Raw genomic sequence first — 20,874 nt, 5'->3', positions numbered from 1 at the left:
TCTAGAGCTACTACTGTCACCAATCAACACTACCTGAAGTCTTCCAACACATGGTGTACACACTCACATATAGACACAGAGAGAGAGACAGAGAGAAGATACCAGAGAGATATTTCTCTAATCTTTAATTTATTTTTGGGGCCGAGAGTAAGATTTCAGATATATGATTCATTCTATCATATATCTGTTGCCTTTCAGAAACTTACAAGACTGCTGACAAAAGCTTTACAGTGGAAATACATCAATACAATTGGCATTGCTCTCCGAGAATATACATCAAATATTGTGATCATTGAGACAATTTTTTAAAAACCTGTGAATAGCTCAGAAAATTTTCTCATTTAGATTATAAAAATAATTATTCAGTAATCTCAAGAAGCAGTTCTTAACATGAGTACTATGGCTGAAATAGAGTCAATATTCAATCCTAAAGTTCCCAAATGTTCCTGGTACTTCTTCACAGAAGCCATTTGTTTCTAGAAACAACTATCTAGAATACTAGCTAAATACCTATAATAAGTCTCAAATGGTGCTATTTGTATATGCATTTATTAGTTCTCTTACACAATTCTTTTGGCCTCAACAGTCTCAATGGCAAGACTTCATGGTAGACATTCAAGCACAGTTTCTGTCAGTTTTAACATCTTACCTCTGCAACATCCAGAAGAGACATATCGGGAGTTTTTAAGTCCCTCTAAGGGCCTATGTATACACAGACATGGTAGAACATTCAATAAATTTAAAATGGACATAGAAAAATTAGTGCAAAATACTGTAGACATGCAGTTTCTGCAGTTTTAAAGTAGCATGAGCATGTTCACACTAAACTTAAGCCAACGTGAAAAAAAAATCTTTGCTTAAATCACAGTTGAAATAGTCTATCTGTGTTTAAACTAACTGATCTTAAAAACATAACTTACTTTAAAATAGCGGTGCTGTGTGTACGCCCTTGTTTCACAGACCACATAGGCCATTAGTCCTTAGTATGTCTACTGCAATACTACAAATCAACTACTTGTTCACCTTGTTTTTAGTAAACTGAAGACTGTTGCTGCATATGTATTAAAATAATTTTTATTTTGACCAAATTTAATGATTACTAGAATTTCATGCCATTAACATAATTTTACTAAGGAATGAATTTGTCCTCTTAATGACAAACTTCTCTATTGCTAGAGATTCATTCTAACACAGCTTCTAGTGCCTGGGTTGGTTTAGCTCCACCTGTAAAACAATTCACATGTACTGGCTCAACCCCTGTGCAAATCACCCCAAGGTCAAGGCCTTCAGGAAATGTTGTACCAGAAAAATATGATAAATCAGACATGAAATTATCATTCAGAAAAGTAACAGGGCAAAAGTATAAAAAGAAGATATCCCAAAGTTTCAAAATAAAGATCTTTTATTTCAAAATAGTGTTTGAGAATAGCACATCCAGTTGATATAAAATACAAATAGCAAGTTACCATTTTTTCAAATGGGCCAGTTTGCAGAACTACATACCGAAACACTGTACAAATTCACAAGAACTATTATAAAATAGACAGTTGAGTTCTGATGTTTTAATTTTATTTAAACTATATTTTCACATTTGACTCCTTCTAATTCTGCTTGTTTTAATTACACAAGGTGCTTACAAGATTGCCTATAGAGTGAAAATTACAAAACAGACTTTAAGAATATAAATATAGAAAGGAATTCCTTAAACTACATACTAATAGTCTCTGCTACAAAGATATATTTTACGAAAGTGCTAATATCTCTATGACAAACAGTAGCAGATTACATTTAAATGTCAAACAAATCACACGATTTTTTAATTTTTTTCAGTCGTAATACATTGATACTTCTAATCACTATGAGGGTTAATAAACACTATTTTCACTTCCTAGTATTTCACAAATTAAATGGGAAAAGAAATAATATATCTGCATATATGTGTGTGCATGTGTATGAGAGAGGGTCTGTACACATACACATATATGCATGAACAAAGTTCTTGTAATTATTATTTGGATTTTAACAGTACTGGAAGTAAATGCTTAATAGTAAATACATTTCCCAGGTTTTCACAATTTCAGTAAATCAAAAAAACCTCTGAGTTCCTATAAGTAGAAATAAGGGTCTGTGCAGAGCAAACTGTATAGATAAACTTTTATACAGACAAAGGGCTCCCTAGATTGGTATTTTCTTTTTCGTAAAACTATATCATCCTGTGGTAAAAGTAATTTTTACTAACATTCAGTGTTCCCACAAAGCTTGATATGAAAATATGCAGTTTTCTGAGCACAAAACTGGAACTTCTCCAGCAGAGCATGGACATTGGGGTAGGACAAGAGACCAGAAGTCCTCTTCCCTGTCCCCAAAAACACAATCAGACAAGAAACAGCCATAATTCACCTCTCCGTGACCAAAAGAACATGAGGAAGAATAGTTCATGGTGCTGCTTAGCCCCAGAGAGCATGTCCCCAACACCATGGTGTCAACCATAGACCTGCAATGGGTGAAGCACTATCTAGACTTTTTCCAAGGTGCATCAAGTCCCAGTGCTCACTGTGATGCCCCCAATTTCCCCAGAGGCATTATGCCTTACAAAGGCAAAATGCCTCCAGGCACTGCCACTCAACCAAGGCACCTCTTCCCCCTTCCCATTGTGGTTCAGACTTTTAGGAGTCATAATTGAGCCCCATGGGCCTGATTCTGAGCTCAGGGAATTTATCAATTTAACTATATGATTCCTTATTAGCCTGCCTATTACCATAATATCTTTGTGCTCTCTAGCTGGAGCTAAACCAATGGAAAATTCTGACATTAATGGAAATGCACTTAAATGCATTTAGTTTATGCAACACAGATCTGAATCTGGCCCAATACATGGAAAAAAAACCCAAAACATGGTAAGAATCAATTCTTGTAGTAACTATCAAAAAACAGATAAGAAACCCTCTGAGTAAATCTGCATTGCATCAGAATAGACCACAATATTGCAGATGTTAAGGCAAAACGTCTAGTATAGTTGAGGATTTGGCTATGTTACCTTCAGTGATAACTTGCAGTAGTAGGCACTACTAGTCAGTGTTCACAGGGAGAAGCTTTAGTTAATATCAGACCATTTGTTGACAGCTTCACAATCCTGTGATCTTTAGCTTGTCACATTTGCATAAACTGAATTCACTACAGCGGTAAGAGACATTTATGGTCAATTCACTCAACAGAAATATACAATTGGCTATCGATGACTCCTGTAACAAGGCTTAAATTTACAATATCCAACAATCTACAAATGGGAAATCTGGAAAGTAGGTAGGAAAGTTTGTTAGATCAAAATGTGTAGGTGGTTTACACAGAAAAGTTAATGAGCTACAGACATAGCGTAGAGAAACTAGCAGATGGTAAAGAAAATGGGTACCATTATTCCTTAAATCTGGGAATTCCATAGACCTCTTTATGTGCTGGACCAAATTAATTTCACAATTACAATGACAGAGAGAGATATTTCTCAGAAAACCTTAATGGTATAATAGGAATAAAGTTGTCCACTGGATCCTAACTGTATTTTTCAAACATTTTAAATCCCAATCCCTTTATTTTTAAAGGAAAGCATAAATTTTTTAAATGTTCTTTCTTTACACAGTTATTTAAAAATAATGCTTAAAATGTATCTGAGACAAAACTTTTTTGCATTTGCTTTTTGCATTCAATGACAGAATTCCCTGAACAAGTGAGTTTTAATTTGGTCTTTATATCCTGTTTAAATTCTGCTATCCTCTGTGGAAGTTTTTCACACTACGAAGAAATAAATATTATGTAAGTTATGTGACAGTGGCTCTAAATCCACGAATACTGACAGGGCCACTTAATGTACAGGTTTAGCTTCTTCTGATAATTTCGCTTTTATAGACAAATTTTGAAGATTTGTATGTCTCTTAGTCTAAGGATATATTTAATGTCTACACATATTTCCAAAGTCTCTTTCTAAAAAGAAGCATTTCAAGTAATATTAGTATTGCAATAAAATATAAGTTTTCTACTCTGTCTTGATTGATAACAACAAAATCTTGGTACTGTAGTCCATGGCAAAACTTAAACTGACTTTAGTTTGCCAAATCTTCCCATAGAATCAATACTGACAATGGAAAATACCAGGAATCTCTCTCAAACCAATGAGATATTCAAAACAAAAGAACTATTGCCAATGTGACCACTGTAGCAAAACCAACAGTAGATTCCCAATGTTGATTTTTGAATGAAGTTTACAATAGAGCAAAGTTGCTTTCAAGCCAAAGAAAATGAAATAAAGAGATTTTGCTTTTCAGAATGCCTGTAAAGGCATGTTATGCATGGCAGCATTGAAATGTTTAAAATTAAAGTAGGTAAAGGCAAATACTTAAGGCTTTGTCCTGTAGTCTCTTCTCTGACCAAAACCTGTTACTCAGTTGAAATGGCAATTTTGCCCTCATATAGCCTGTGGTATCTGGCCTATAATTCGGTTTCAATAAAGTCTTCCATTTGCAAAGTCAAAAGGAAGCTGGAATGTAGCTTAAAATTCACATACAAAACTACACAATTTGTGTTAGAATACAGATCTGAGCATTGCTTTTTTAAAAAAAAAATTATATAGAGAGAATTAACAGTGCAATACCAGTTGGTTGTATGAAAATCCTACCTTGTCTTTCTTCAAATGTATTTAAAGAAAAGCTCTCCAGTTTTATTAAAAAGGGATAAATATTTCATGATGGGAAGCAGATCCCACAGCATTCCATGCAGATCTCCAAGCAATCTGAAGATTCACAACATGCGTCCATTATGCCACAGTCCATATCACACGGGCAGTTACAATCATCCCCCATCTCATCCCCACAGCAACAGCAGCAGGCCTCCGATGTGCAGATGCCACAGGATGCTTGTCCCAAAACAATGTTACAGAGGGTGAGAAATTCACAGAACAAGCAAGCCAGGATACAGTGAACACAGCAATCTTCATACATACCAGTTCAGTAGCACGTCATGTATGAACAAACAAAACAAACAAAAAAAGAAGAAAGAAGAAATAATTAATATGTTATTCTAAATATATCACATTGTTAAATAAGTAGCTGAAAGACAATGATTCAGAATAGACATCATCTAACACCATAAAGAACATGTTTCCCATTTTCACGGTCATTTTTGCAGCCTAACTTGTCTCCAGTTCAGTACTGGTTTTTGTGCAAGTTTCCTTTCCCAACTTCACTTCATGCACATGCCAAGTACTAAACATCTGCTTGGATCCATTTCTCCAGTAATTTATTATGTAAAATATCCGTATCTATTATCTTCAATTGTAACTTATTCCAGCAGGTCCACAAAGTCAATTAAAAAAATAATTTAAAATCAGCTTATGAAAGAAACTATATAAAACTATTTCCAGTCTCTCCCAGTGCATCTTGCACTTCTGAATCTGTTTTGTTGACTTGCCAATTATGAAGACAAATAAGGGAGTTGCCACATTTTTGCTTTCTTTATAGTTTTAGGCACACCTTAAAACAAGCATAACAGCAAGTTATATCTGTATTTTCGACGATATGTAAAACATTCAGTCAAAACACAGATTTTTCTATTGCTTTTTCTACACAAATCTCTTGGCAAACCTTTTAGTCTACTACTTAAATCTTCAACAGAGTTCATACCTACACCTGAACATCAATATTCATCTCCCATAAGTACTACTAAATTACATGAGATAACTGAGGTGTCCCACAGACTGCCTGCAAAAATATGGCACCCAAAGAGTAAATATATGGAATAACTTCAAACAGTTATTCCACAGCCACAGACATTTGAAGATTGGGAAAATGTTCTGGGGAAAATATCCTGCACCATCTCATCCTTTCCCTGTCCCTACAGTTTATCACAGGTATCTGCTATAAGAGGCTGGTAGGAAAAAAAAGACATTGAGCTATATGGGCAACTGGTTTGACCATCTACAGACATTATGTTCTTACAGTTCACAGGGTGGAAACGGTTATCACAGGGGAAAGCTCACCATTAATTGCAACAGTAATACATTGCTAAGCCTCCTAAACATATTTGTAAATTTAAAAGATGATGCAGCAATTATGACAAGTATCTTGTTTGACTCAAAGTACCTAACATTGCAGAAACTTTTCAGGATAGTGTAGCATTGACTTTACATGAGCAAGTGCAAACACTTACAGCAATGTAGCGACAGAGGTTCAGACCTGCAAATCTGTCCCAAGAAGCAAAGCAACTACCTGAGCTTTGAGCCCACTCTAAACATCACAGTGCTGGGGATTGACTTCTCCTACTTATTACACTACTTAAATCCAAACTTAGCTTGGTAATACCTGTACTGCACTGTGGTCATAATATGCATAATGAACACTTAAGCCCAAAAGAAAAAATGGAAATATCAGGAAAAACAAGAAGGGAAAAAAAAACACGTCAGAAACTCCCTACTACTGTGCAGGAAGGCAAACTGGGAGGGAATCACAGGTAAGACTGAGCTGTTTTTAAAGGAAGTTGTTGCTTGTATTAAAAGGCTGCTTTTCCCAAAGAAATACTGTCGCTAAATAAATGACCTTCATAGAAAACCCAGAAGATATGTGAAATAAAGCTGGGAGTATCAGTTCACTGAAGAGGACCAAAGCCAGACCAATAGCGATTAATTAGCTGGTTGTCATGGAGATGGTGTTAAAATTGTTCAGGTACAATCTCCTTTCAGATTTTCTTTTAATATGGAAGAAAAAGATAAAGAAGCCAAGAGTTCTAAGAAGCCTTCATATTTGAGGAACCAAAGTTTTTATTATTTTGCATCTTTAAAACACAGCTGCAAGAACCTAATACCACAATAAATTTTGTTTTACAAATTTTTTTTAAACAAAACACTGCAACAAAACTTTATGTGTATCAATATTGAAAATAAGATGCTCAAATAAATCTTTCCTGCATCATGCAGGGATATGTAAAATTGCAGGGAGAGAAATAATAATTCACAGAAATTATACTATACATATTTGTTGATGGGCAAGAGACAGGGCTCATAGGTTAAACAAAAGGGATGGCACTCAGAAAGCACTTTCTAGAGCCAGAAAAACCTTTTTCCCCCTAATCTAAAAATATACTGAATCAATGCTTACAAGAAGAGGCTGTGTTGATTTAACAAAAGGTGTTTCAAAGGTAAAAACTATCTAAAATGGTCCAAGTCATAGAAAGAAATTTTGGCCATTAGTGCTATGATGGAAACCCTGTCTTTCTTTCCATCTCTTTTTCATTAACTGAAATGCTAAAAGGATTTATTTACCTACTGTTTATTTTATCTCCTTCTCTCAGGATGGCAAAACTCACCATTCAGAAAATCTTTATATAACAATTTTACTTAACCTACACAAACACTTAACATAGAGATACCTTTTACTGCTCCCTTCATTCTTGCAATGACTCATTTGTACAATGAACATAAACTTTGATCCACATTTCAAGGACGAACCCGAAATAATAATGCTTTTATATTCTTCCTGTTACTGACTTTTAATAGCTATCCAGGCAGCAATTATTTAACACCTGACAAAGCATGCTGTTACCTAGTCCCACCTAACTTGCTCTAATGTATTGCTCTAACTTGCTCTAAAGGTCTGTGATACATTTGGATAAAATGGGTGAAAGAATAATTTCTTCCATGTATGACTCCTACTTCTTAACTTCTTAGTTTCTTATCTACAGTTGTAATTATAAGGAAAAGGAAAAGATACAGTCACAGTGGTTTTTTTGTAATAATAACAAATCTACATGCTACACAAAACTCACACTCCCTTCTCTAGTACCCACATTCCTACAGCAACCTGTCAGTTCCATAGAAAAAAAATATACAGTTAAAACCCACTTTCTTTGGTTGCTGTTGCAGGGTGTAATGATCAGTGGAATCCAGCTGTGAAGAAGATACTATATAAAGCTCACTCCAAAAGAGATGACCTCAGGTTTTTCATTACCATGTTGGAGACCACTAAAATGTATTTCATTGCTTCCACAAGACTCTGTAAAAATTCTTTCCTGCTTCCAAGACCAAAAAGGCTATTTTAAATTACCGATTATTTTAAATTTCAGAATTATTTTAACATGTTAAGAATAAAGACTAAACTTCCACACTTTGACCCTACCATATCAAAATCCTAATGGATTTGGCAGATGAGTGAGTAGTGGAATGCACTAATCCTGCTGGAACTAAACTTAATTTATTATTTGGGAAGAATTTTGGGAAAAAAGTAAACGTGATAATCTTAAGGTCTGACAACATGTTTTCTGGAAACTCTGAATAAATTTTAGTCTTTTCCGATAAAGAGATTATATAATAGTATCAGTTATGACACTGTATTACAGTAAAGAGATGCTAAATTAAAATGATCCATTTCTTTACATTCTTTATTTTTGTTTGAGAATTAGATGTTTTCTCATTCTTCTTTTCCCATTAGATATACTAATTCAATTAAGAATTAGGGGTGTGCCTTTATCAAGGACCAAAGTCCATCTGCCTTGATGCTCATGATGCAGTACTGTTGATAAATAGTTAACTCCCAAGTTTCTTGGGATTTAAGTTTTCATTAAATACTTTCACAAAGAAAGATTAAATTAGTCTATGTCTCATTACATAAGCCCACCATTAATGAAGATAAGCTTTTTCTTAAGACTTCTACACTACACCACAACAGTCTCAAACTTCCATTGCTTTTCAATTCTTCTATTACACTTTTCTCTAATTAAATGAGAAATGCTGCATTTACAAATGCAGCAGTAGACAAAAGTGAGGATGTTGGATATCAAACACTGTACAGAAGTAGACTTTATACCCAAAAAAAACCCAAAACAGTACATCTGCCTTAGTTCCTTTATGAAATGCATTTGATTTAACCAAAGCACAGTACTATGTTTGCTGACTATGACCCAAGCTCCCAAAAGCTATGCTGAATGGCATAAATTATGACAGGCTTGATCTGTAGGCAGTTACAGTGTATTTTATCAGACCAATTCACAGTTGTGGAAAAAAAGATGAGATTTCAGACAGCCAACCTTCTCTTCAATGATCCTTTCATTTTGCCTCGGGTGAAAGTTAGACCTGAATTTTAAAGGGTCATCCCATGCAGCATTTTTAAATACTGACATAAGTCAAGGTGTTTCCTTAGTCCTTTGGCACATCCCCAAAAGTTACAGATTTGTTAGGGAACTTCATCAAAACTGTTAAACAATGCCAAGGCAAATAGAAACCCAACCAACTCATCCAAGGTTTTGCTGCTTATATCATACACGCACATACAGCTACTCTGTGCTGATTTAACTATAAGTGTATACAGTATATGTATATATCTACTTTAACTGGGTTATAAATGTTACCACAGACAATATCCAGACAGAAATAGTCTAAAATCCCTTAAAACTGTTTACACACTGTTATTCAAAGCTCAGAAGGCCCCACTCTATACCTTATCCCACTTGTAACAGCTATGCTCATTTAAGGGAAAGAGACAGCATCAACAATAAAACAACTTTAATTTTTGTTCATGTCTTTAAACACTTGCATGTGCATACCACTTTTTATTTCTAAAACCTTTGCATACAGGTATTACCCTGATATCCAACTCCTTTTAAATATTGAAATATGTATTTCTTTTATTTCAACTTCTCTTTTTATCACTTATTCTTTATTTTTATGAAAAGGTGCAGCTCTACTTAAGAAACAGACTTTTAAGGGAACTATCAACCATCAAAGCTGTGGAAAATGTAGAAACACACACACAGGCTGATCTGTGATGCTTTTGTAATATTTGACACTAACACGTCACAAACTGACCCAATAAGCTTTCATACCAAACAGGCAGGTCACATATGATAAAAGGTTTTCATGTCTGCAATGGTAAATAAGCTCACTTACAGGATGGTGACCTTGGTCAGCTTCTTACTAACTATATTCACCGAGTTCAGACACAAAACAAATCTCCAGGCACTCTGCTGTCTCACAGCAAGAATCAGAAAGGGCAAAACCTCAATCAAAGTGGCAGCTGAGGTCCTCTGTGGGGGTTTATTCGGGCCCCTGCAGAGCCCTGAACAGAAGCCCCAGCAGGCGCTACAGGCGTCCCGCAGTCTGGTGGCACAGGGCCGGCAGCGATGGGGAGCAACTCGCAGCACCAGCAGCAGAGACAGCCCACGGCCAGAGCATCACAGCCAGCCGGCGAGAAACCACCCCAGCACAAGTTTCTTAAAAGTGTGCATTGCACCAAAGGTGAGGCATAAACTGACTGAGCAGTGGCACGCGCACCATCACACCACCCCTCCTGCGATGTTCATCTGCAGCCCCTGCTGCACCCAGGAAAACGCTCACGGAAAAATAAGAAACGCAGAATGAACAAACTAACATGTCACATGGAGCATAGGTATCTCTACATAACAGAGCTACATGTATTTAGACAGGGGAAAATCGTTACAAAGCATAGTATATGTAATACTTCAGCATTTTAAAATAGAAAGCGATCATCTCTGTTGAACAAGGAAATTAAAATGTTGCCTGAACAGGCAAATTACACTGCTTATATTCTAAACTCTCGATACACATATAACCTCAGGAGTAAAATGATCCAGTTCAAACATATAGATATACTAAGAAATGTGCCAATTTCCAATATCTAAGGCTTCCTTAGAATATAAAGCTTTCATTGACACTGCTCATCACTGCAAATACTGAGACTAGTTAGGTGATAGCTAGACCAGAGCTTAGAAAATGGATATTTTTTTCATTACAGGCCCTGTTTTCCACTCCTGTTCCATAACATGTAAATCACCTCCCAAGACTTCTATGCATACAAAAATATAACATATGCTTAAAACACTCAACTCTTAAAAATGCCTTCTTAAAAATTCAGACGTTTGACCATATGAGAATGTTATTTGCCCACTGCCTGATTGACAGATGCATTCTGATACGACCTTGTCTAACAAAAAAACCTCTGGTTTAGCACTCTGTGCTCAGACACAAATCCACTTTGAATCAATTTCTAAAAGATAACAATGGAAATTTTGTCCCACGTAGAGAAATATGCAGGATACTAACTAAGTAGCTGCCTAAATGCTACTTAATGTTATGGGATAGAATGCAGAAGTGTATGTACATTTAAAAAAAAGAGAGAGACACATGGCTGGCAGATATTTCTGCAATGTTAGGCTATTCATGGTATAATGCACACTCACACCAAATTTCAGTAAATAATACCAATCCAATGACAGAAAAGTATATAAAAGAAAATTTACTGCTGCTCTTGGGGCACTCAAGAGGAAAAAAATAATAATTTAAAAATTCTGTACAAAATCATATGCCCAAAAGGAAAGTGAAGTTGACTTGAAAACTATTTTTTCAGTTTACACAAAATTGTCTAAACCAAAGGAAGATGCTCCTACTTCAAACAGAGGCCTGCTACCCTGCTAAGAGAACTACTCATTACCTTCCATGTATATGCACCTAGTGGTTCTTAAGACCCTGGCTTAACACAAAGGCTATTTGGTAGACTTGCTTTGTCTTCAGTTAAGCCATCAATATCACTTGGGATACTCTAATAAATTAATGTAGTCAGCAGCATGAGTTAAATAGTGCTCACCAACCCCATGCTTATTTCAACATCTAGAACAGATGAAGTTGCATTATACTAAAAAGAAGGGGGAAAAAAGTCTCATTCAAATGCACCCTGAAATGTTAGATTTTAAACACTGGGTTTTAAAAAACCCTACACCTTGGGTGACATTGTTCACCACACCTCTAAGCTCAGTAGCACAAGATACACAGTCCAGAAGGTTGAGGAAGGTTACTTCAGGCCTTGCTCTGGGAAAAGCACAAGTGGTAACTTAAATCTGGCAGCAAGTCTACCTTGCCTGTCCTTCCCCAGAGCTTCACACCCATGATGCAGGCCTTCTTTAACAACTTCACTCCTGCATCTAGCCTTACTACATCTACACTTCCTAAAACCTAGCTTCGAAAAGAATCCTTGGAAAGAAGATGCCTTCTAGTGTCTCTCTGGTTTAGAGAGCCTGGGAAGGAATAAAGTGAAGTCTCACGGTACTTATAAGGAGGGCAGGCTCATGATCTGCTCACCCTAGTTTAACAAGCTACCATTTCCAGATGGATACAGCAAATGTGTATGCTCTCAGACTTTTGAATACATAAAGTACCACCCTAAACTCAAATTATCACAAGCTAATGGAGTTGTGGGAACTACCCTGACAAATGCAGGTGAGGTCACAAGAACTTGACCAGAAACAAGAGCTCCATTTTGAAACTGTATTTAAAACCTATTATTTCCTCTCTCCATCATAAACTTTTTATAAACAATTGCTTTGATTTTAAAAAAATGTATAACATCCAAGCATCATAAGGTTTTGGTAGGAAAACTTGGTTTGTTTTTTACAAAGTAATTAGTGCCTACTTCATTTTGTCCCCTCCACCCTCTTATCTCTTCCATTCCTCCCACTGCCCAGTTTCTTGTTCCCTTTCCTCTACCAATTCTGCATATGTCATTATTACTTACTGTCCACTACTCTGATACACATATGTATGTAACTCAGTTACCCATTTTTCTTCATTTCCTAACATCTAGATTTAGTGTTCAGCTGACTCATTGCTACCTCATTTAGATCACCTCTCCTCTTTAAGTTTCTTTGGAAAGGCACCACGGCTTCCAAACACAGCAACTAGACTGCCTTCTTCTTACTCATTTACAATTGCTTTTTCAGGTTTCCAGGGTGTTTCTCTGCACTACACATAACAGGTGCAAGAGAGTGACAATTCTCTTTGCTAGTGGTTTACCAACCAGAGTTTTAGAAGAACTGTGACACCTCTGACATCAATAATTTAAAATATTATTAAAATTTCTTTGAATTAAAACAAAATCTTTTAATCCCAATATGCACTGAAACCTATCCAGTCCTCCTGAAAAATCTTTAGAACTGAAACAGTGTTTTAAAACTGCTTTTTAAGAGAGACACTCCTACTATTTCATAATTCCTTTGGGTTTTTTTGTAGTGTAAGTCACGGAGCTGAGTAAGATTTCTTCGGGGACAATATGGATTAATAATAGATGCAGAGGAAGAGCAGAGCTGGTGAGTGCAGTCACACCCTCCTAAGCCTCACTGGATGTGAAAGAGTTTCTAAACAGAATATTCTGGAATGCTGACGTGTCTCCATACACTACAAGCTCATTTAAAAAGGCAGTTTTTAAAGCTTTTATACTACTGCTACCAAAATGTCTGTTACTTTTTAAGTACTTCCAATAAAACTTCAATTCCAAAAACTCACAAGATGTGACCTACAGCACAAATGGAGTTTACAGCTGGAACAATCAATAAAAGAGTTGTTAACTAGGGGGGGGGGGGGGGAATTTTGGTAGGGGGGGGGGGTGGAATTTTGGTGGGGTGGGGGACTGGGGGGGTTTATAGCTTGCATTAGGGCTGTCCAGTACTTTGGATACTAACAGGAGCAGTACTAACCTTCATGGGAAGATGTGCTATTCTGAGTAAAATAATAATGGACTTCATTTAGCTTTCTGGTATATATACTAAAGTCTGTAGTATATGAAGCAGTATGCTTCATTTGCTAACCTTTTAAATAAGCATGAACCCAAATATTCTCTGGTGCAGAATGGGTGGCAAGCCTGGAAGTTTCTTCATTCTATCCCGCCTCCAGCACTACCAGGTTTTCTGTTCTGTCAATAGAGAAGATGTTCTAAAGCAAAATAACTATCAGACCAGTACTTATTTGGCGTTACAAATAGGTGTGGTGCTCCAGAAATGTTCACATCTTTTCTTTTAAGAAGAAACAAGAATGCAGCTTTTGGGAGGAAATAAGAAAAAGTGAAAAATATTTTCTCTTTTCTATAGTCTGAATGTAGCTTGATGAGAAGCATTTTCACTTTTCTTCCTTCTGAGGACATAATCTATTTCTTTTCTCTGGCCACTTTGCTTCACTTAAAACCAGTTTATTCTCCTGACTGGCAATAGAGCTGAGCACTCATAGTGGAAGACAAGGCAGATAAAGTAAAAATACATGGCATATATTTTCAGGTTTAAAGAAAAAAAAAAGAGAGCTATAAATTAGATTAAAAACTCCAAGGTTGTCCATAAGGAATAGCAAAATTAAAATGAACTGGAATATCTGAAAGCATATGAGTTTACCTGTATTTCTTTCTACTACAATTATCTGGATGATATAATAAATTGTAGCTGAGTTAATTCAGCTGATTGATTATGCAATACTCACAGTACAAAAATTAATATAATTTATCTCTTTCTTCATAAAGGTGCATAAGAAACTGCATACAAGTTAGATTATTACTGTATAGATGTGCACAAACACAAAGGCATACCTTCAAGTAAAGTTAAACCCAGCAGCTTTTCAGCAGTAACCAATGGCTTATGAGGTTAATATAGTACAAGTTAAAGCAAAGCCAAGTAGTCAAGCAACGTTGTAAATAATTTCCAACAATTTCTTATCTTTTCCATCTTCCTGTCAACCTTTTCAATAGTTTCTACAGAAATGCCACTGAATCAGATGATACAACTGCTCACAAAAATGCCTCTTTGCCCACAAAAATATGATTCATAATACAAAGAAGCTGTAGAAGTTAGGTTCAAATTAATTTCTGTATACCATTTTGAAAGAGTGTCTATGCAATCCTCACTCATAAGGCTTCCTAATGTATTCTTCTGGCTTTATATAGTTAGATGTATTCATCAAGTATATATATTGCTGGTTTAAATGCAGTTAAACTCCTTTGAACAATAACCTGGCTAGTTACATCAAGTTTTTAAAGTGTAGCCTTCCAGAAGTAGTCATAAGGAGGTAACATTTCTTAAATTAATAAACACAATTAATTTTAAGTTATGGATAAATCATTTTTTTCCTTAAATCATAGAATCAAATGGTTTGGGTTGGAAGGGACCTTAAAAATCATTTAGTTCCACCCTCCCTGCCATGGGCAGGGACACCCTCCACTGGATCAGGTTGCTTAAAGCCCCGTCCAACCTGGCCGTGAACACTTCCAGGGAGGGGGCAGCCACAATCCCTCCGGGCAACCTGTTCCAGTGTCTCACCACCCTCACAGTGAAGAACTTCCTCATATCTATTCTAAATCTCACCTCTTTCAGATTAAAGCCATTACCCCTCTATCACTACATTCCCTGATAAAAAGTCCCTCCCCATCTTTCCCATAAGTTCCCTTTAAGCACTGGAAGGCCCCTATAAGATCTCCCCAGAGCTTGCCCCCTCCCCTCCCCTCCCCTCCTCTCCTCTAGGATGAGCAACCCCAACTCTCTCAGCCTGTCCTCATACGGGAGCTGCTCCAGTCCCCTGATCATCTTTGTGGCCCTCCTCTGGACCCGCTCCAACAGGTCCATGTCCTTGCATTGGGGGTGCCAGAGCTGTAATAGAGATATAGTGATCTCTTCTTTGTGTTATTTTAGATATTTCAACTGACCATTGCCAGTGTGTCTGATTCTGCATCTTATAAAAACACTAAGGGATGACAGAACAACTTAAGTATATATTGATAATTCCTGCAAGGTAACAACTTGATTAGAGTATTATGTATAGCCAATAGTTCCCCTATGCAGCCCCATGGAGTAAATTACTGAAATGCTGAAGAAACTGTCAGAAGACTTGTATACGTGTGCATGAAGCTGAGCAGACACAAATATAAAATGTGTCTGCCAGAGAACTGTAAAGCAAAATAAATTTCAAATATATAAAATTATTTTTAAAAACAAATATTCCCTTGTAGCTACACCACAATAACCTAGATATACTTCAATCATTCCACAATAAAACTTGTGCTTCACCCAGACTGGTTAACAGAAAACAGAGCAGAAGACATCAGCAGTGTGGGTAAAGCTATTCAGAGCATTTATCCAAATTCCCGTATTCAAAATGAGAACATTACAAGGTTAGATGTGTAACATTTAATATATATAATGAATAATATATATGACTCAAGAAATGAGATGTGATAGTAAGGATCACCCCGTATTTCTGAACTTTGAAAGTACGTAAGTTAGACAGTGTGACAACACAATTATCCATACTCTAATCAGATATGCCTTTAAAAATATAAACATTTCTGATTATATATAAATCTGAAGGTATCTTATTAATTTTCTCCTCAATCATTCGGTAATTTGACATAATCATTGCCACGGTTATTAAACAAAAAAACCCACTGACTGTATTTACTACAATATAATTTTAGAAGAAAAAAAGGAATGTTTGCATTAACAATTGTAAAAGCGCATGAACAAGGCAGGCACCGTCTCTTTAGAACCCTGTCTTTTTTTTTTTAAGAGGTTGAATTTCTTAAATTCAGATGCCTGAGCTTTGCACCAGTCATATGAAGAGATCTAGGTCTCTCGATTTAGTTTTTTGATACTGCACAAAGGAACAATATATAAGAAAATTATCAGGCTGGAGTGTGAACTGGATTTCACATAACAGGAAGAGATAAGGAGAATATAGGAAGTATGACGTTGTGTTTCTGGAAAGAAATGTCAGAGGACTAAAAGTGCAACAGAAAAATAACAATAGGTTCTTGAAGATAAATATGAAAATAAACCACAGCAAGGAGGACCAGCCCATGGCACAGTCTGAGTGAAACTGTTCTTGATATTACTATACAGATTCACTGAGTATGTTTGACTGAAGTAGTTGAAGTCAAGAGAAATCACTCCACTGACATCAGTAGGCTTCATTCAGGCCACTACGTGCGGTCCTTCTGATCCCTCTTCCTTTCATCTAGGCTGAGAATCCTCCCCATTTCACTGAACAGTACTGTTTCACATTTCTCTAAGAATCTGTGTCTGTATCCACCCCTCGGAGTTTTTTTCAACCAGTCACATCCCCACCTGCCTCAAACCAATAAAAATTATAGAGCCTCTGCACCCTTGTAACAGGCAGGAGCAAAGCCCATCGAGTATACTAGTGCTAATGGGAAGACAGCGGATTGAGGAGAGGCTTGGGAACCCTAGGACCATTAGCGTAATTGCAAGCAGTAAAAACACACACATAGGTAAAACATAAGGTAAATTATTTACTTTTGCTTATTTAAGCTGTGCATAGGGAGTATGAAGCTTTTTCATGCAAATTATTTACAGCCCAAATGTAGCACGAGGCACGTTAAACATTGAAGCACTGTGCCAAATTTTATTATCTAGTGTTCAGACCTCATTTCTGGTCAGAATATCTGCTATCAGAATATTTTCAATGGAGCCTGCCATTACTGGATTTAAGTATTTATTATGCTTTAACATGGTTTTCTGGTTTATACGTGACAATGTTGACAGGAGTTTCTATGAGTTCAGAATGCTAACTAGAGAGACTAAAACATTATCAGACTGTTGGTCAAATGTTTGAAAGCAAGAAATCTCCAGTTTCTTCAATTTCGTTCAAATACTTAATATTTTGCTTTGGGGAAGTAACTTGTGTTTTATCGCAATGATTTCTATTTGCTTCGGGAGCATGAGTCATGCCCTTCAATTATTTTCAGTTGATTGTGTAATTATTAGTGAGAATGGGGTTTGGCTAGTCTTTATTCAGTTTGGGGGTTTTTAATAAGAATTTCTGCTTACCTTCAGGTGAAGTACCTGGCTTTTGAGAAAATGCAGAGCTTATTTTACTCTTCTTGCTGCTGTTGCTGTTGACAGAAAAGGTGGACTGAATTTTTCTGTGCATTTTTTCTGAAACAGGAGCCGAAAGTTTTCTGTTGTCTGCAGGCACGTGTTTGATCCCATTGTGAATTCCACTTCCATTCCTCAGACCTGCATGGCCATTTTGGATTTTGCCACTTTCTTCCTCACCCCTTTCCAGTGATGAAGTATTTGGCTGAGGCAAACGTTGAGGTTGTGCTTAAAATGAAAGAAAGGGTTAATTTAAATTGTAAATTGATAACTGAAAACTTTAAGCCAGACTAGAAATGCAACTTTCATTGTTCTTACTGATCAAAGAATAGCTTGAAAAGTTAACATTCCCTCATCAAAACAAGACAGCAAAAAATATTTCCAGATCAAAAAAAATTATTAGGCATTCAGAAAGTGCCTTATGACTGCATGAGGCCTAGATTCCCCATTCGGCACTGCACAGAAGGTTTGCAAGGCTCTGAAAGAATAAGGCAAGCAATTTGAAGAAGGAGAAGATCAAGAATGGGAGAAAAAGTAGCAAAACGGAGATAAACTTAGGGAGCCAAATGAATGGGAGAAATGTAGCAGAATGAGAGAAAAAGGTATGGGAGGGAAGATACAGACTGAAGTAACAGATGTGAAGCTGCAGGTTGGCCAACCTGCCAGTCTTTAGAAAATAACCTGAGTGACATGTTAGGGGCCCCCCAACACTCAGCCACCACACACCAGTATATTAGAGAAGAATAGGAGTATCCAGGTAACTAACAACACTTTGAGCTTTAATTCATAAAGATCATGGATTGCTGGGAAGAACAAAATCAACCAAATCTGTTTTTGTGGAGGAGGTGACCCAGCAATTAGATGGAACATGTATTCAAATACTGTACAGCTGTGGCAAGTCAGAGCCCCCCCCCCCCCCCCCCGCTACATATTCCTCAATTCAGAATCACCATCTTTAAAATGGCTGTAATGGGCCAGTTAGGGCTTTAATGGAAACAAACTGAAATTGTCACAAGAACAAAAATGCAAAACTATCGAGGCAGGAATCTTCAGTGGCCTGGTTAAGACTCCAAGAGTACATGATATAAACCCATTCTAATGAGAGGGTGCAAAAACCTTGACCATTCTTTGCTGAGCTACTGTATCATAAAGGAGCATATTTTTAATAACATGGAAAATACACTGTCTATGTATTTAAAGTCTGAATCTACAAAAAAAAAAAAGATAAGATGCAAGATTTTTTTATGTAAAGCTCTGTAATGAAAAAAGTTATTTCCAATTAAAGATTCTTATTTAAAAAAAAAAAATAAATGCAGACTTCATTCAAAAACTAATTAAACTACACACATAGTAACACAACAAGATTTCATAATCAAAAAGCATCAGCCCAATCACCTCTCCTAATCAAAACACTACTGTATCATGCTTGGACATAAAGAGGTTTTCAGACAGTTCAATCTTCAACTATTTATAAATCTAATGTCAAGTAAAAAGCCTAGATTCTACTGAACATTCAACTGAAGAGTGATCAGACATTGCCAGCAGTAAAGAAAAACAATGCTGCAGTTCATTCTCTTTTCAGATGATTCACATCCATTTTCAGATGATTTCACGGTATAGCTTCGTGCCTGAGATAACAGTATGTATAGATAATTATAGTTAGCTTCCCATAAAAGAAACATCTCCGCTGATCACTTCAGGTACAAGGGACCAAACTTTTGGACAAATAGGTTTTTTTTCATAGTAGGTAGTATGCGGCTATGTTTTGGATTTGTGCTGAAAACAGTGTTGATAACACAGGGATGTTTTCGGTACTGCTGAGCAGTGCTTACAGAGTCAAGGCCTTTTCTGCCTCTCACCCCACCCCACCAGTGAGTAGGAGGAGTTGGGAGGGGACACAGCCAGGACAGCTGACCCCAACTGACCAAAGGGATATTTCATACCATATGACACCACGCTCACCATGTAAAGCTGAGGGAAGAAGGAAGGGGGATGTTCGGAGCAATGGTATTTGTCTTCCCAAGTAACTGTTATGTGTGCTGGAGCCCTGCTTTCCTGGAGATGTCTGAACACCTGCCTGCCGATGGGAAGTGGTGAATAAATGCCTTGTTTTTCTCTGCTTGTATACACAGCTTTTGCTTTCCCTATTAAACTGTCTTTATCTCAACCCACAAATTTTCTCACTTTTACCCTTCCAATTCTTTCCCCCATCCCACTGAGGGGAGGAGTGAGCAAGCAGCTGGGTGGTGCTTAGTTGACAGCTGGGGTTAACCCATGCCACTTGTCCAGATTAAAGTTCAGACAAATCTTAAACTTTAAGTCCTGGTCACATTCAAAGGCAAAAAAGGAATATTTTTCATAACAGTTTAAATATGAACCGGTTTGTTTTTTCTTGCCATCTGAATTTTTTATTCACAGCAACTAAGATTTTAAGAAGATCTTAAGAAGACCTAGACTGCCTGCATCTGTCTATGTCAGAGTGACCCTGATTAAACCTGCTTGGCAAAAGTGCTAATTTTGCATCGCAGGAAAGAAAGGGAGGGTTGGGGGAAACATTTATGCTTTAGCCTCCCCAGAGATGTTGCAGGGAAGACAAAGATAATTTCCTTCCATCACCAGCGATAACTGCTCTCGAACCTCCAAGTGAACAGAACATTAGAACAATGATACCTTACACCTGGAGAACTAACCATTGCCCAAAAAATTTTTCACTGGCAATATTGAAACTGCTTCTCCTTTCAATGTATTAGTGTTTGCAAAACCTATGAACAGAAGCATAAACATGGCACTTTCAAATTCTTCTTTCATTTTTTTCTTTTTCTTTCAACTCTCTGTGGCATATATCCTGTTAACGTTTCCAGACTTTCGTAAAGGCCCCAAACCAAAATTTTCGGGAGCTTACTCTTACCTGAATAGGATTCATTAGAAGTATACTACCAGGAACCTTTGTGTAGATTATCCTTCCATGTATGTGTAAAACTAATTTTGTTAAAAATCAAAAGGTATTTCTTCCATTTTAAAAACAGTTAGTGTAGACCTAACCACAGTCAAAAATAAAATCTTTGGCAATATCAGGAATCAAAATTTTACTCTCTAGAATTCAGTTTCTTTGCCATAGCTCCCCATAGCTTTATTTTCATTATCCCACTCAAACATAAATTGTACTATTAATGAACAGTGTTT

General features: G+C 36.7%; 1 protein-coding gene across 3 annotated transcripts in view; it reads right to left on the bottom strand.

The window, feature by feature from the left end:
• Positions 1-1,384: 1,384 nt before the first annotated feature.
• MDFIC (MyoD family inhibitor domain containing) overlaps positions 1,385-20,874 on the bottom strand; it is a 50,543-nt gene continuing 31,053 nt past the window's right edge. For all 3 annotated transcript variants that reach the window (XM_074903127.1, XM_074903125.1, XM_074903126.1), the window contains exons 4-5: positions 17,644-17,919; positions 1,385-4,978 (exon numbers count right to left, since the gene is read on the bottom strand). In XM_074903127.1, coding sequence (XP_074759228.1) covers positions 4,731-4,978; positions 17,644-17,919 — 524 coding nt within the window. In that variant the 3' untranslated portion in view covers positions 1,385-4,730. The remainder of the gene's footprint in view (positions 4,979-17,643; positions 17,920-20,874) is intronic.

This window comes from Athene noctua, chromosome 3 (assembly GCF_965140245.1).
Source record: "Athene noctua chromosome 3, bAthNoc1.hap1.1, whole genome shotgun sequence".
Taxonomy (NCBI): Eukaryota; Metazoa; Chordata; class Aves; order Strigiformes; family Strigidae; genus Athene; species Athene noctua.
The sequence above is the reverse complement of the archived record's forward strand: the minus strand, read 5'-3'. Positions and strand labels throughout refer to the sequence as shown.